This window comes from Heptranchias perlo, chromosome 14, assembly GCF_035084215.1.
Source record: "Heptranchias perlo isolate sHepPer1 chromosome 14, sHepPer1.hap1, whole genome shotgun sequence".
Taxonomy (NCBI): Eukaryota; Metazoa; Chordata; class Chondrichthyes; order Hexanchiformes; family Hexanchidae; genus Heptranchias; species Heptranchias perlo.
In genome coordinates, this window is record NC_090338.1 from 38,102,658 (window position 1) to 38,117,131 (window position 14,474).

The 14,474-nt window shown below is 41.0% G+C and overlaps 1 protein-coding gene across 1 annotated transcript in view; it reads right to left on the bottom strand.

The window, feature by feature from the left end:
- The window catches only part of rufy1 (RUN and FYVE domain containing 1), a 42,192-nt gene extending 34,774 nt beyond the window's left edge, over positions 1–7,418 (bottom strand). The window contains exons 1-5 of the mRNA XM_067996305.1: positions 7,138–7,418; positions 5,890–6,063; positions 5,680–5,797; positions 5,502–5,603; positions 956–1,079 (exon numbers count right to left, since the gene is read on the bottom strand). Of these exons, the coding sequence (XP_067852406.1) occupies positions 956–1,079; positions 5,502–5,603; positions 5,680–5,797; positions 5,890–6,063; positions 7,138–7,378 (759 nt within the window). The 5' untranslated portion in view covers positions 7,379–7,418. The remainder of the gene's footprint in view (positions 1–955; positions 1,080–5,501; positions 5,604–5,679; positions 5,798–5,889; positions 6,064–7,137) is intronic.
- Positions 7,419–14,474: the final 7,056 nt, after the last annotated feature.

Genomic DNA, 14,474 nt, shown 5'->3' on the forward strand with positions numbered 1-14,474 from the left:
AGCAAAGGGAGTGAATTAGCTTGAAAGGTGTGTGGGTTAAATAACTCAATTCACTCGTATGTATTAGCAGAGCGTTCTCTGTACATAAGCTTTTTAAATCTCCAATGTTTCGTATGTTAAAACCACAGCAATTGCTTCCAGATCAATATTCTTACACAGCCTCAGGTGAAACAGGTAATAAAATAATGATATTGTATTTTATATAGAATGTCTTACTCCCAGCATACTCAGTTTGCATTAAAAAGTGTGAGTGTGGGGGGGAAAAAAAGAGAAAAATCAAGGGATATGGGGATCAGGCAGGAAAGTGGAGTTGAGGTTGAAGATCAGATTGAATGGCGGAGCAGGCTCGAGGGGCCGTATGACCTACTCCTATTTCTTCAAGTATTTTTGCATATTTACACTTATTCTTTAGCCCAATATGTTCATCTGAAATCAATAGCTTTAACACACAGAAATTAAAAACATTCAATTGAATTCCCCATCTCCAGAGAATCTCGCCCTAATACTTATATCAGGCACATTCACCAATCTCTTAAATGGCTAGAGAACCTCAAGTTATTCGAAGATGCTGATAGTGAACTATAAAATATACCATTTTCTACTGAAAACCCTACATTTTTCACATCCCTAATGTTATATAAGGAGTGCAAAAAAGTTTTAAAAGTTCGTAAGCTCCTTCCTTAAGGACTATCTGAGCACTTGGCCAACAACAAACATTGCTAATTGCCATGTTTTATGGGAGCGAGCACCAATGGGCCTAATGACCTTTTCTTGCTCTGGATAAATAAACAGTATGCTGGTGGCAAGGATTTGTGACACAAAATAATCAGATGAATAAACTCTTCGTAAAGCAGCTACTCATGAATTGTTGAAAAGGAATACAGTATGCAAACTCCAGAATATTTCTGCAACATAACAATTCCTCTTTAAAATTAGATACCATACTAAATATTACCTGAGAATCTAAATCTTCTCCTTTTAAACAAAGATTTGCATCGATAACTGTAAGGCCCACCAGCAGACCAACAATAACTGCTCCCTCGTCATGCATCATCAGTGCATTTGGATCATAGAATTCACTATATTAAAAGGATACTTCAATTAATTCACATAAAGCATACTTAAAACTTAAAAAATTTATCAGACAACTATCAGCCATTTTATTAACACAAGCCAAAAGAGGCAATATTTATTCTTTTAAAAAAAGTTGTTAGCTTACAGCTTCTGTTTCACTGAGGAAATACACCACTATTAAAACAAGCAAACTTGTATCCATGCACTAATTTAAGACCAACATAAGGTTAAAGAAATGAGGTTTCAATGCCAATTTTAAAAAATTTAAATTCTAATTTAAAAAAAAAATAAAATCCTTGTCATCCTTCATATATCTAACAAAAACAAAGAAAATCTCAAGATTTCAAAGCTATTGCATCTGTAGGTGGTGCTGTCAACATAGCATTGTGACATTATCAATGGAAACAAACCCGACGTCTGACAACACAACAGCACCCTGAATAAATCGCATCAATTCCTCTTCCAAAATAATCAGTGATATCAGCAGCACTGGGACCATCAGTATAAGAATGAAGGACTGTCGAACAGCATGAGCAATCACTAATGCTAAACATTTTTAAAAATTCAAAAGCTAAAACATTTACCAGAAAGAACACAGTGTGAAAGGCAGCTAATTGTCTCCGATATGATATTTTCTCTACAAAGTGACACTTAAGGCAGAGACCTAAATGGAAGCTAATAAAATTGGAAAAGGGAAGAATTTAAAGTTCAATAAGCTCCAAATAGTAAAAGGCATGACAACGGAGAGCTGTTATAAATCAGGCAGAAGAGAACCATGCAGCAAACATGATGTGCTCTGGAGCCTCTTGCCCTCCCCTCTCCCCAAACTCGGACCTTCTTCCTCTTCACCTCCCCCATCCTCCTCACCCTGGGGCCAATTATCCTCCCACTCTCTAACCCTGCTTGAACAGAATATTGCACTTAGTCTAGGCTCCCCATGTGCAATACCATGGGAGGTCATCTAGCATTCTTAAATGTTGTAATTTCAACTGTACAACTAGTTTGCCTTTGTTCAATTGTAACAGTGAGACAAAATTGAGGAACTAAAGTAGCTGATTAAGAGAGAAAAGCAAGACATATACAAATAAACATGGCCGCAGCTGGGTCAAGATTGGCAACTAAATTACAAAGAACGTACAGCACAGAAATAGGCCATTCGGCCCAACAGGTCCATGCTAGTGTTTATGCTCCACACGAGCCTCCTCCCTCTCTACTTCATTTAACCCCATCAGCATATCCTTCTATTCCTTTCTCCCTCATGTATTTATCTAGTTTCCACTTAAATGCATCTATACTAGTCACCTCAACTAGAATAACGTTACTGGAAGCACATACTGCCAAACAGTGGAAAGGAAAAGGAAAAGGAGGATGAAATTTATAGACAAATTAGAGTTATAAATGTAGGAGATTTTAATAATCCAAATAGATGGGATAGGGAAATTCATTACGATAAAGGGGAAGTTTTTTTTTGGCAGTGTCAGGACTGTTCCGTCAGCCAATATGCTGCTGCTCCAACAAGGAAGGAAGCACTAATTGATCTGGTTCTGGGTAATGAATTGAAGAAAGTAGGTGACCTAAAAGTAAGAGGAACATTTGGGAAGCAGTAACCACAATTAAATCCCAAGAATTAAAAAGAGCAAAAAAAAAATTAAAAAATCACATTATAGTGAAATAAAATGGTATCTTGCCTAGATTAAAGGAAAATTGGTAAACAGAACCATAGATCAGTAATGGGAAATAGAAAGTGGAAAAGGGTACAGGTCAAGTATATTCCAATAAGAAAATAAAGTGGGTGCACAAAGATTGAAGTTCTATGGGTGAATAGGGAAACAATTAAATTTGAAACAAATAGAATTATGCAGCAAGTAGTTATGATCTGGAATGCGCTGCTTGAAAGGGTGGGGGAAGCAGATTCAATTGTGGCTTTCAAAAAGGAATTGGATAAATACTTAAAGGAAAAAAAATTGCAGGGCTCCAGGGAAAGAGTGGGGGAATGCGACTAACTGGATTGCTCTTACAAAGAGCCGGCACGGGCTTGATGGCCTCCTTCTGTTCTGTAGCCATTCTATGATTCTATTTTACGAAATGAAGGGCAGTAAATCCCAAGAGGATGCCTGAATGCCCTACAATGCAGCATATCTAACTTCTAAAAAGCAACTGATAAAAGATCCGCATGAAAGCCTACTAGTTAAATTTAGTATGTTGTTAGGAGCTCAGGGTAAACCATGGAAATGCAGACAGGTAGAAAAACAATAGGTATTTGAGAGAGGAGTGATGGTGGGGAGAAGTAGTGCTGAATGGAGCACCCATGGGATCAGTATTGGGTCCACCATTTTAATTTAGAAAAACTACTTGCATTCAGAAACTCAATTTGCAAATTGGTTATGCTGCCAGGTTACATCAAATTACAAAGCATAATTAATTCTGTGGAAGCAGTATGGGAAATATAGAATGAGTTGGACCAAGTATTTTAGTGGGTATAATCATGGCAGATAAAACTTAATTCAGCAGAGTATGAAGTACTGTATATAGGAGAAAAAAATGGGCAACACATGGACTCCATGAATGGTGTCATACAAGCTAAGGATGAAGTTCACAGAGATCTAAGAGTTCTAGTAGGATGGATGCTAACTATGTCCAACCACAGCCAAAAGAAGAGTACAAGTCAGAAGAAGTCATGCTCAAACTGTATCGTGCTCTGGTCAGACCACACAGAATTGCAGGGCTCCAGGGAAAGAGTATCCAGGGAGACATTCAAGAACTGGAGGCAGTTCAAAGAGAAACCACAAGGCTGATCCTTAGTGTCAAGATTGAGGTACAAGGAGACACTTTTTGGGTTTTTCAGCATCAAAAAGGGGTGACTTCATAGAGATACGAGACAGTAAATAGCACAGAAAAGGTAGATGCAAAAAAAAATTACTTCAAACTAAATTGCAAGAGTAGGATAAGGAAATAAGTTAAAGCGAAGTCAGGATGTTGTTCTTCAGCATGATCGACACATTGGAGTGCAGTGCAGGCAAAATCCCGGGCCTTATTCTGCACTATTGGTACCACAATTGGGGGGGGGGATGAAGGAAAGAAGAAAGAGACTGTAGTCTTTATTAACTAAAATAGACTGAATGACCTTCCTCAACCATGTTTATCTTGTGATAAATAAAATATAGAAAAGCTACAAAAAAAGGTCAACAGGGAGTACAAAAGAAAATTAGTCAAACAGAAAGGGCAATAAAAAGTTTTTAATAGGTACACTAAAATCAAAAGGATAGTCAAGCTAGAGATAGGGCTGCTTAAAAAGAGGCAAGCTTGTAGTGGAACCCAAGAGTGAGAGAGATTAAATAAGTACTTTGCTTCAGTATTCACAGGAGCTGAGATTGTGGAACCACTAGAGGTGGAGGTTACTAAAGAACAACTTGTACTAATATTCGGTCCTTTGATTTAGACAAAATGGCCCAAGGCACTTCAGAGGCGTAAGGAAGAAATGAATGCTGAGCCAAAGGAGAAGATATCAAGAGGGTGACCAAAATCCTAAGTGAAGAGGTAGGTTTTAAGGAGGGTGTTAAAAAACGGAAGAAAATTCCAGAGCGTGGCATCTAGGTCGCTGAAGGAACAGCTGCCAATGGTAGGACACAGGGAGAAGGGGAAGCAAAAAAGGCCAGAGTCAGAGAAACAGTGTGTTAGGGGATTGTAGGGCTGGAGACGATTAGAGGTAGGGAGGAGCAAGACCACGAGGGATTTAAACACAAGAATGAAAATTTCAAATTTGAGGCATTGGGGGCCAGGAGCCAATGTAGGCCAATGACAACAGGGTGATGGGTAAGCGGTACTCAGTGCAGGATAGGATAGGGGCAGCAGATTTTTGGATGAGCTGAAGTTTTCAGAGGATGGAGGATGAGGGTTCACAGACAGTCACCAAGAGACTGAGAATTGAGAGTTTTTTTCCCCTTGAGCTAAGAAGGTTAAGGGGTGACCGGGATGAAGTCTTCAGAAAGGTGAAGGGTTATGATGAGGTAAATACTGATATGGACCAGTAAAACAACCTAATACAGTAACCAAGGGCACACATTTAACAATGGGAAAACATTTCTTCAGACAGGGTGGTTAAAATGTAGAATATCTGTCACAAGCTGTTGAAACAAAGTCCATAAATTCTTTGAAAAAGCAATTAGTCACTTGAAAAAGGAATATTAAAGGGTATGAGGAATGAGGACAGAGGGACTAGATCAGATGGCTTATGGAAAAAAAACAATAGTGCAGACTTGATGGGAAATGGCCTGTTTCTGTGCAGTAACATTCTATGATTCCAATTTATTTTAGCAACCATTGAAGGTGTTCCAGCAACTATTCCACTCTACTAGGTTTTTGCTATCAGTTTGCCATCTCCATCCCAGTAAAAGCATGCATTTCATACAAAAAAACACAAAAATCACCTCAGCAGATCTTTCCGATCAATCAAGGCCTTCAAATAATCGGCTATTTTCTTTTGCATTAAAGCAAGATTAAGCCAAGCCCTTCCTCTTCCTACTGGAGTTCTGTAAAGTAAAGATTAACATTTAATGCTTTCCATCCAAATAAAGTACCGTATCACAAAAGAATTTACAGACTCACTTAAGCCCTGGCAGGTCTCGAACACTAGTTGCTATTTCCACAGCCTCAGGACAAAGTTTCTCCACTAGTTCTAGAGGACCCCAAAATGACTTGTTTGGTCCAAGAAAAGTCTTCTTTGCTATGAGAGATTAAAAGAATACAAAGTTTTGTCAGTCTTGTGTTCTTTTGCTGATTGAAGCACAGCCCATTAAAAAAAAAATCAAACTGTACCTTTCAGTCCATGTTTGAGACACTGTTCCATTACCACAAAGAACTGCTGAAGAGGAGGGTAATCTGCATCCAAAGTTCTTCCCAGGCTCAATGCAGACTGAATGAGCACTTTAATACTAAGTTTCATCATATTCATGAGGTTGACACGCTCATTTTTCACATGCTCATTAACATCTAATTAATGAATGAAAAATTAACTGATTAGAAGTGACTGATAATTAGTATTGTTTTCTATAATAAAAGCATAATTATCTTAACACTGTGGTGAAACGAACACATCTATACCACATTAGATTGATAAGTATCACATTGCTGGTAGAACCACCTTAAAACATCTGTGCATCAATCTCACTGTTTAGTTTAACTTTCAATATCCTAGATGTCTCTTTGTAATCTGCCATTCCCATTCTTGAAAGGCACAGTAAGCATGCTCTAGCTTGCACTGCCACTTCTTGCGGAGGAAATTCATTTCTCTTTCGCTAGTTGCCAGGCTAATCAGTTTCCCTGGCTCTCACACCGAATGAGCTGTTCTCATCTATTAAGACCCATCTTTCCACAGCAAAGTGTTTCCAGTGGTAAACACTAAAGCCCCCAGTGTTTCACACACTTCAAGGTGAACACAATCTCACCTGTAGAAAGAGGGTAACAGCGCTTAAAAATACATGAGTATACTTAACATTACAGACACAGCAGTTAAAGGAACATTCACTCTGCTACTTGTGATTTATACAATCCACATGGTTTATTTTCTGCAAATCATTGAAATGGATGTCAATATGTTTACCTCAATCAAATAAGATTGCCCCCTTTGCTTTACAGCCAATCTAATTGCCTTTTTCATCCAATTAAAGATGAAATACAGCTGTACATTTTACACGGGTTCCATGGAGGAGGTTTAAATATCACAAGTACGCAATTTGTAAGTAAATAGCGATGAATTTAGACCACAGATTTTGTACTGTGACCCCCAAAATTAGATTCATCCATCCTTAAATTAAAGGTTAATTGCAATAAAATAAAGACTAGACAGTAAAGGACAGCTAAATAATTTGAAAATGGCCAAAACCTCAATGAAATTTATTTTCAGAAGCAGCTGCCTGAGAGCAGGCTGGGCAGCCTGGACTGTCAGCGCTGGATCTTCCGGCTGGACAGCTCCACAGGGATGGAGTGTGATTAGCACACAGTCGGGGCGACTGACCCACCCACCCGCCCGCTCCCTCCTCACCCCGGCCCCCACCCAAGCCCTACTTTTGCTGATACTGCTGTTGTCGCCGCTCGCCTTGGCCGCGAACCCCACGGCTGCTGATTTCAAAGCACTTCCGTAGTTGGCCGACAGCGTTTCCGACGCTTTCTTGGCCAGCGACAGAATTGGGGTCGACCAGCCGACCTCCTCCGCGCCCCTGATTCTTGCGGCCGGAGAGGAGGGCACCTCAGGCTTCGGGTCCGCCTCGCCCGCGGCACCACTCAAATCCTCGGCTTCGTCCGCCATCTTCACTCGTGACACAGACACGCGCAATCACTCGCCGAGACATCGAGCAAGAGTCGCGTAGCCGAGCGAGGAGAAATTCACCGACCGCCGGGGGTGCGCGTGCGCAAGAAGCAAATCCAGCAGCTCATCACAAATACTTAAATACTTTGCCATTGTAGCATCCAGTTGGTTTTTAAACGATTTTAGGGTTTTTACCTCCACTGTATCTGGAACCCTAACGGTGGGCACCGCAGGGGCTGGAGTGCATCCGGGATCCTCAAAATAAAATTATTATTTGACATTTGGTTTTTGATTTGTTTTAAATAAAACACACCTTAACCCCCCCTTCTTATAAAAGGGGGGCCGATAAACACACAAAAGAAAAAAAACCTGGCTACACTTCAATCCCGCACGCCTAAAAAAAATTTAAAAAATATCTGGAATCCTATTCCACACATTGATCACACTTCCCTGAAGAGGAACTGAATGATAATCAGTTCTAAAATTGTTTTACTAGTTTGAAAGAATTCTCTTGTCCTACTATTGCACTTTAGTTCAAATTAATTTTCCAGATTTGCCTTTTCAGTACTGTTAAATATCATGTGCATCTCTATAAAATAAGCCTCCTTTCCACATTGAAAAGCCCAAGTTTCTGCAGTCTTCCCTCTTAATTCAAAACTAAGGCCCTCAAATTACATGCTGTTTTCAGTGTTAATATAGTTTTTAAGTTAGGGCAACTCGTTCTTCAGGACACCAAATTGAGGCAGAATCCGTTTCCATTGTTCTTCCACCTGAGCAGACAGTTTAATGTCTCGTCTGAAAGATGGCACTCCCTCAATATGACACTGAAATATCAGGCAAGATTATTGCTGAGAATTTCATCAGGGGTTCTCCCAGCTGACCATCATAACCCTGTTAACAAGATGGATCCTGGGGGGGAGGTAGTTTTAACCCTCCCAGGACGGGCAGGGGAGGGGAATTAAATTCACGTTGGGGGGGGAGGGGCGGGGTGTTGTCGGATCCTAACCTGCTGCTAAGGCGCCTACTTCTGGTTTAACTGGGCCGGGTTGAGGGTCGGATGAGTAACCTGCTCTCGAGAGGTGGGTCAGTAATTTAACTGTGTTAATAAGGCTGCATATCTCAGATTTCAGCAGCCATTTCAATTCAACGGCTGTGGGCCGAGTTTCCCAGGTCTCAGGAAACCCGGCAGCTGAAGGGATGCGAGAACTGCCAGATGCAGGAGGTAAATGCTTCTCCCCGGCCCCCCAAGCTAACCAGCGATCGACCTCCCTCCCCGCTCTCCGACAACCCCCCCCCCCCACCGCGATCTCCAGGCCCACCCACAATCTTTCCCCTCCGCCATCTGATGCCAACCAGCGATCTCTTCCCCCCACGATCTCCACCCCTCTCAATCTGGCTGGCCGCTGGCTGGGAAACGGAGAAAAAAAATTCAAATGAGGTCCTGCTGTTAAATTCGGCCTGGTGAGGAACAAAACATTTGTCCTATTATTCAACTTTCTGTCTCAGATCTTACTGTTCTATATTAGGCCAGATTTTGCTGGAGCAGGGCATCTCGCGTCGTGCACCGTTAGTTAGAATTGTTCGTGCACGTTTAGGTTTTTAAATTTTTTTGCCCACAAAATTGCTGGAAGTGCGAGCTGATAACGGCGCGGCGAGAGCAACAGGGCATCTGGCGCCTTAGTGAACAACGGGATAAACAGTATCTCCTTCACCAATGAGATTAAAGGATTGAGAAATAAACAGAGGAAGGACTGAGAAGGAGGATGAATTGGAGTGGGTGAATTCAGTATCAAATCAGATACAGAAAAAGAAATATAGAGAGGGAAAGAAGGATTGGATTAAGAGAGAGAAAAAAGAGCTAGAAAGGGAAAGTAAGAAAAACATTTTTAAATTTGACATTTTTTAAATCTTCCAAAAGAATTCACAACCTGAAGGAATGAGATTCCACACTTATAATTGTCTACTTTCTGGGCAAGAGAGGTTGATTGGCAGTCATTATCAATTATCACATTGTTAAAAGAGTCCTCATACTGTTAATTACTAGATTTAACTTCCTGTAGCAATTTTAATGGGCAATTAATGTGCAAATCCAGCAACTTCATGAAAATCACTGGGGGGTTAAGCGCGAGATATCGTTTTTGCGAAGTTAATGGTAGAGCTGCGCAATTCAGCCACAACTTGTGGCGATTCACAATTCATGGGGTATCTCTTCCTCACTACAAGTTGCTGGCCGATTAGCGCATTAATAATGTTCAGACGCCGTTATTTTTTCGGCAAAATCTGGCCCATTGTGGTTGGATTGGCCTTGGTATTTAAAACCTAGCAACTTGGCAGGTTTCTTGGACTGCGTAGACATCTCCCCCTGGTGGCCCACATTTGCACTAGATCAAGATCACCCCGTTTTGTACGTACTTATGTTGGTGGCATTAGGCAAAGATAAGTCCCACCAAAACATCTACAACTGCTCCTGAAAATAAGATGCCACTAATAAAATGAAACACATGGTCTGTCCAAACTAAAATCAATCTCCAATCATTTCAAATGGTAACAAGGAGGGTCGATGAGGGTAGCGTATTTGATGTAGTCTACATGGATTTTAGCAAGTCTTTTGATAAGGTCCCACATGGCAGGCTGGTCAAAAAAGTAAAAGCCAAGGGAAAGTCACAAGTTGGATCCAAAATTGGCTCAGTGGCAGAAAGCAAAGGGTAATGATCGATGTGTGTTATTGTGACTGGAAGGCTGTTTCCAGTGGGATTCCGCAGGGCTCAGTACTAGATCCCTTACTTTTTGTGGTATATATTAATGATTTAGACTTAAATGTAGGGGGCATGATTAAGAAGTTTGCAGATGATACAAAAATTGACCGTGTGGTTGATAGTGAGGAGGAAAGCTGTAGACTGCAGGTAGGTATCAATGAGCTGGTCAGGTGGGCAGAAAAGTGGCAAATGGAATTCAATCCAGAGAAGTGTGAGGTAATGCATTTGAGGAGGGCAAACAAGGCAAGGGAATACACAATAAATATGAGGATACTGAGAGGCATAGAGGAACAGAGGTACCTTGAAGTGCATGTCCACAGATCCCTGAAAGTAGCAGGACAGGTAGAGAAGGTGGTTAAGAAGGCATACGGGATACTTTCCTTTATTAGCCGAGGCATAGAATATAAGAGCAGGGAGGTTATGCTAGAACTGTATAAAACACTAGTTAGGCCACAGCTTGAGTACTGCATACAGTTCTGGTCACCACATTACAGGAAAGATGTGAAAAGAGCACAGAGGAGATTTACGAGGACGTTGCCAGGGCTGGAGAATTTTAGCTATGGGGAAAGATTGGATAGGCTGGTGTTGTTTTCTTTGGAACAAAGGAGGCTGAGAGGAGATCTAATTGAGGTGTATAAAGTTGTGAGAGGCCTAGATAGAACGGATAGGGAGGGCTTATTTCCTATTGCAGAGAGGTCAATAACCAAGGGGTATAGATTTAAAGAAATTGGTAGAAGGATTAGAGGGGAGCTGAGGAGAAATTTTTTCACCCAGAGTGTGGTAGGAGTCTAGAATTCACTGAAGGTGGAAAGGTGGTAGAGGCAGAAACCCTCATCATATTTAAAAAGTACTTGGATATGCACTTGAAGTGTCGTAACCTACAAGGCTATGGACCAAGAGCTGGAAAGTGGGATAAGGCATGATAGCTCTTTTTCGACCGGCACAGACACAATGGGCCAAATGGCCTCCTTCTGTGCTGTAAATTTCCATGATTCTATGATTCTATGAAATGATTATCATCAAACTTGGGTCGATAATGTCATTAACTTTGCATGGCGCCACCGATCTCAGAAAGTTTCCGGCAAACTTGTGGGTATCATATCTGCACTTGCAAGGAGTCAGAGACACATTTCCGGACGATTTTCCCATTGTGGACTTGTGTATGGCTGATTTTGCTAAGGCCAGGAGCAGACCCACTAGGAGGTTCTCCAACCTGCAGACTGGGTGACTGAAAAAAAACATTGTCAGGAAAAAGAGCCAGAAGTTAAAAAGCAATCCCTTCAAATAGTGAAAAGATTTGCAATCTTTGGTACTGTAAATACAAATGGAAAACTATCTTGCTTTGGCTGTGAAATGAATAGGTAGCAGTAACATCAGTGAAGTAGATAAGCATTGTATGCCACAGCATTGTGTAACACTTTTTACCCCAGGTTCCCGGTGATGACAGGAAGGATCCCAAAATGAGCCTTCCATCGATCAAGATTGTCATTCTCTCACCATTCACTTGATAACGGCTTTTCAGTGTTCATCTATTCAGTGATGCATTGTGTTAGTTAATGGTTATAACTGCTACATTTTGCGAAATCCAAACTGAACCTGGGCATGTTAGAAGGGGCAGGCAAGAAATCATTGCACTTTTGTTAATTGTCAATTATATTATGCAACCTGAATTCTGATATTTTCTGATAAAAATTAATTAAAATTGTTGCTACCATAATAAGACACAAAAGTAAGGAAATTGGCTTCTATTTAATAAAAAAAGTATTTTGTAGTCCAATTTACATTCCAGAAATTCCAGAACAGCTTACTCAAAAATTGGCAAAGCATCCTATTTATTATACAAGCATGTAGAACCTTTGATTAAATGTTATAATTTGCTGGTCACCCTCAAATGATTTGGTGTGAGCAACATTTCTTGTGTCTGTTGTGCACATAGGGCCTCTGTGGTTTTCTCCCTATTAATGGATTATTTTCTACTTTTCTTATCACCCTCCATGCTAAACTTTTCTCTCCAGTTTCAATTTTCTCCCCAATTACATTCTAACAACACAACCTCCAAGATACCACCACCATGACAATTCCACCCTGCTATATAGTCCTAAAAATAAAAGTTATCACTTAAAAATTCATAAAATAAATCAGAGCTTACCAAATCACTTGGCTTCAACAACACGTGCATCCCACTCGGCCTCTGAACATTCAAGATTCTAGGGACACACCTACTTCATGATCCACACCTGTCAGCTGATTCTCCATATTCAGAAGCCTCCCAACACACTCTGATGCACATTCCCTGACAAATTCCCAGGGACCACTGTGTGGCTGGAGCTTCAATTTACATAAAAACAGCAGCTAATTCCTGATTTTGTTTGATAATGCTCCTGCGAAGCGCCTTGGGATGTTTTACTACGTTAAAGGCGCTACATAAATGCAAGTTGTTGATGTTCACAGGCGCTACCCAGCATCTCCAAAACATGCAAAGACCTGCTAACTGATCCCTCCTCATGCGCAAACCAACTAGCTAATGTTTGGAAGTTTCCAATGAATACTAAGCTGGTTAGATGAATTCACTACTTTATTTAATTAAGTTTTGAACCACAACTCAAGAAAATAAATTGGTGGGTTTGGGATGGAAAAGGTGGAGAATGGGGCTGAGGGGTTAGCCATTTCCCCTGGATTCCATTTAAATATGGCAGAATGGGCTTCTGGTGGGCCTTAAAGGAAACTGGCTGGAGAATTAAGGTACAGGTTTTTTTGTGTTGGATTAGAAGCAATAGCCTTTATGAATGCATTTTTCTCTGTTTACTGCACCAAATCTGCCCCAAATTGGGCAGTAATACAGAGGAAAATCCAAGCCATGATTGTTTTCACAGCTAAAGAAGCTTTTATATTTTTACATTATCCTAGAAGTTGTCGGAAGAAGAGGAAACCAGTCAGAGGAGCAACCAGGCCCATGGACCTCCATAACTCCCATTCCATCCTCACCAACTCTGCCATGGTATCTTACATACTCCAGCACTGAGGCTGCCTGAAAAGATCCAATGGCAAAAAAATTCATGGTAATGGTCACTTTCACTACCGCAGACAGTGTTGTTCTCCTGATGAAAGTGGGCTGCAGGTCTTTAGACAGCAGCTGGCATAGCTCCCAAGTAGTCTCCAGGGTGAGGGGAGCGCAGTCTTTTGAGACATTGACTGACTGAGAAATCTTCGAGGTATGTGAACTCTGTGGGGAGGGTATCAACATGTTGGAAACAAACATCTTCTGTGAGGTCTTACTCTTAAGTTCCTCCAGATAATGTCTTCTTGTCTTTTGTATCCTCCTCCTCCTCCTCCTCTCCATAACACAGAAAAAGAGGTATTTCCATGGCAATATTAATTTCCTTCCTCCAAATTTAACATTTGTCTGGTACTCACACTCTCACTCAAATGACAGGAGAACTCTTCAGTGAAGCTCCAGAGCACAAAGAAACCAAAATAACTGTCCCAGTTAAATTCCACAAAAAAGTAATTATATTTGTATCAGTGGCCTCCAGTATGATGTATCTGCCTCAGGGATACCTCTGTGGTGCTCATACCATCATACCCCATATAGTGGCTGTGTTTCCTGTGATCTGGTTAGGGATGTTAATTGGGGAAAATTGCAGGAAGAGCTTGGTCACACCAACCCACCCCGGTTACACGCAGCAGGGTGGGCACATGGTGGATGGTAATGGAGACTGGTGGTTTCCTTGCAGGAGAATTTTGGTGGCCATTTTTTGGAATGGATTGTGGCAGTAAGCCAGGTCACTTGATTGTTCTCTTTTTAGCACTGAAAAGCAGATAGGAAAATCCAGGCTATGACCTCTCCTTGCCTTGTGCAGTGTGACTTAAGTTGGAGAAGGGAGATTGAACTTGCATCCTTTCCCTTAGCGCTGTGCTTTGGCTTCTATGTGTGGCACCACTGTGCCACCTTACAATGGCTCTTTTAAAATCAATTTTATTGATCTAATCTCTCGCAGGACTGCTATCTTGGAATCAGATGTACAAACAGCATCGTCCACAATTAGTTGGTACCATAGCAGCACAAACTGAATTTTAAAATTCAAACATGATTTAGAAAATTATAAAATGTGAAGTTAAAAAAGTCAGTGATTCATTTTGTTTAGCTTAAAAAGCCTCTGCAAGGCCGAAGGAAAGCATAATGGCCCTGAAATTCAAATTGATTGATAGGGGCAGTCAGTCAAAATCTGCTGGTTTTATGCCCAACTTAAGTTCTGCCCTAAATTCTGTCAGAAGTGAGGGAGGATGTAAGATGCACACGCCCTAGCATGAGTGCAGCCATGCAAATGATAGGTTGAGGC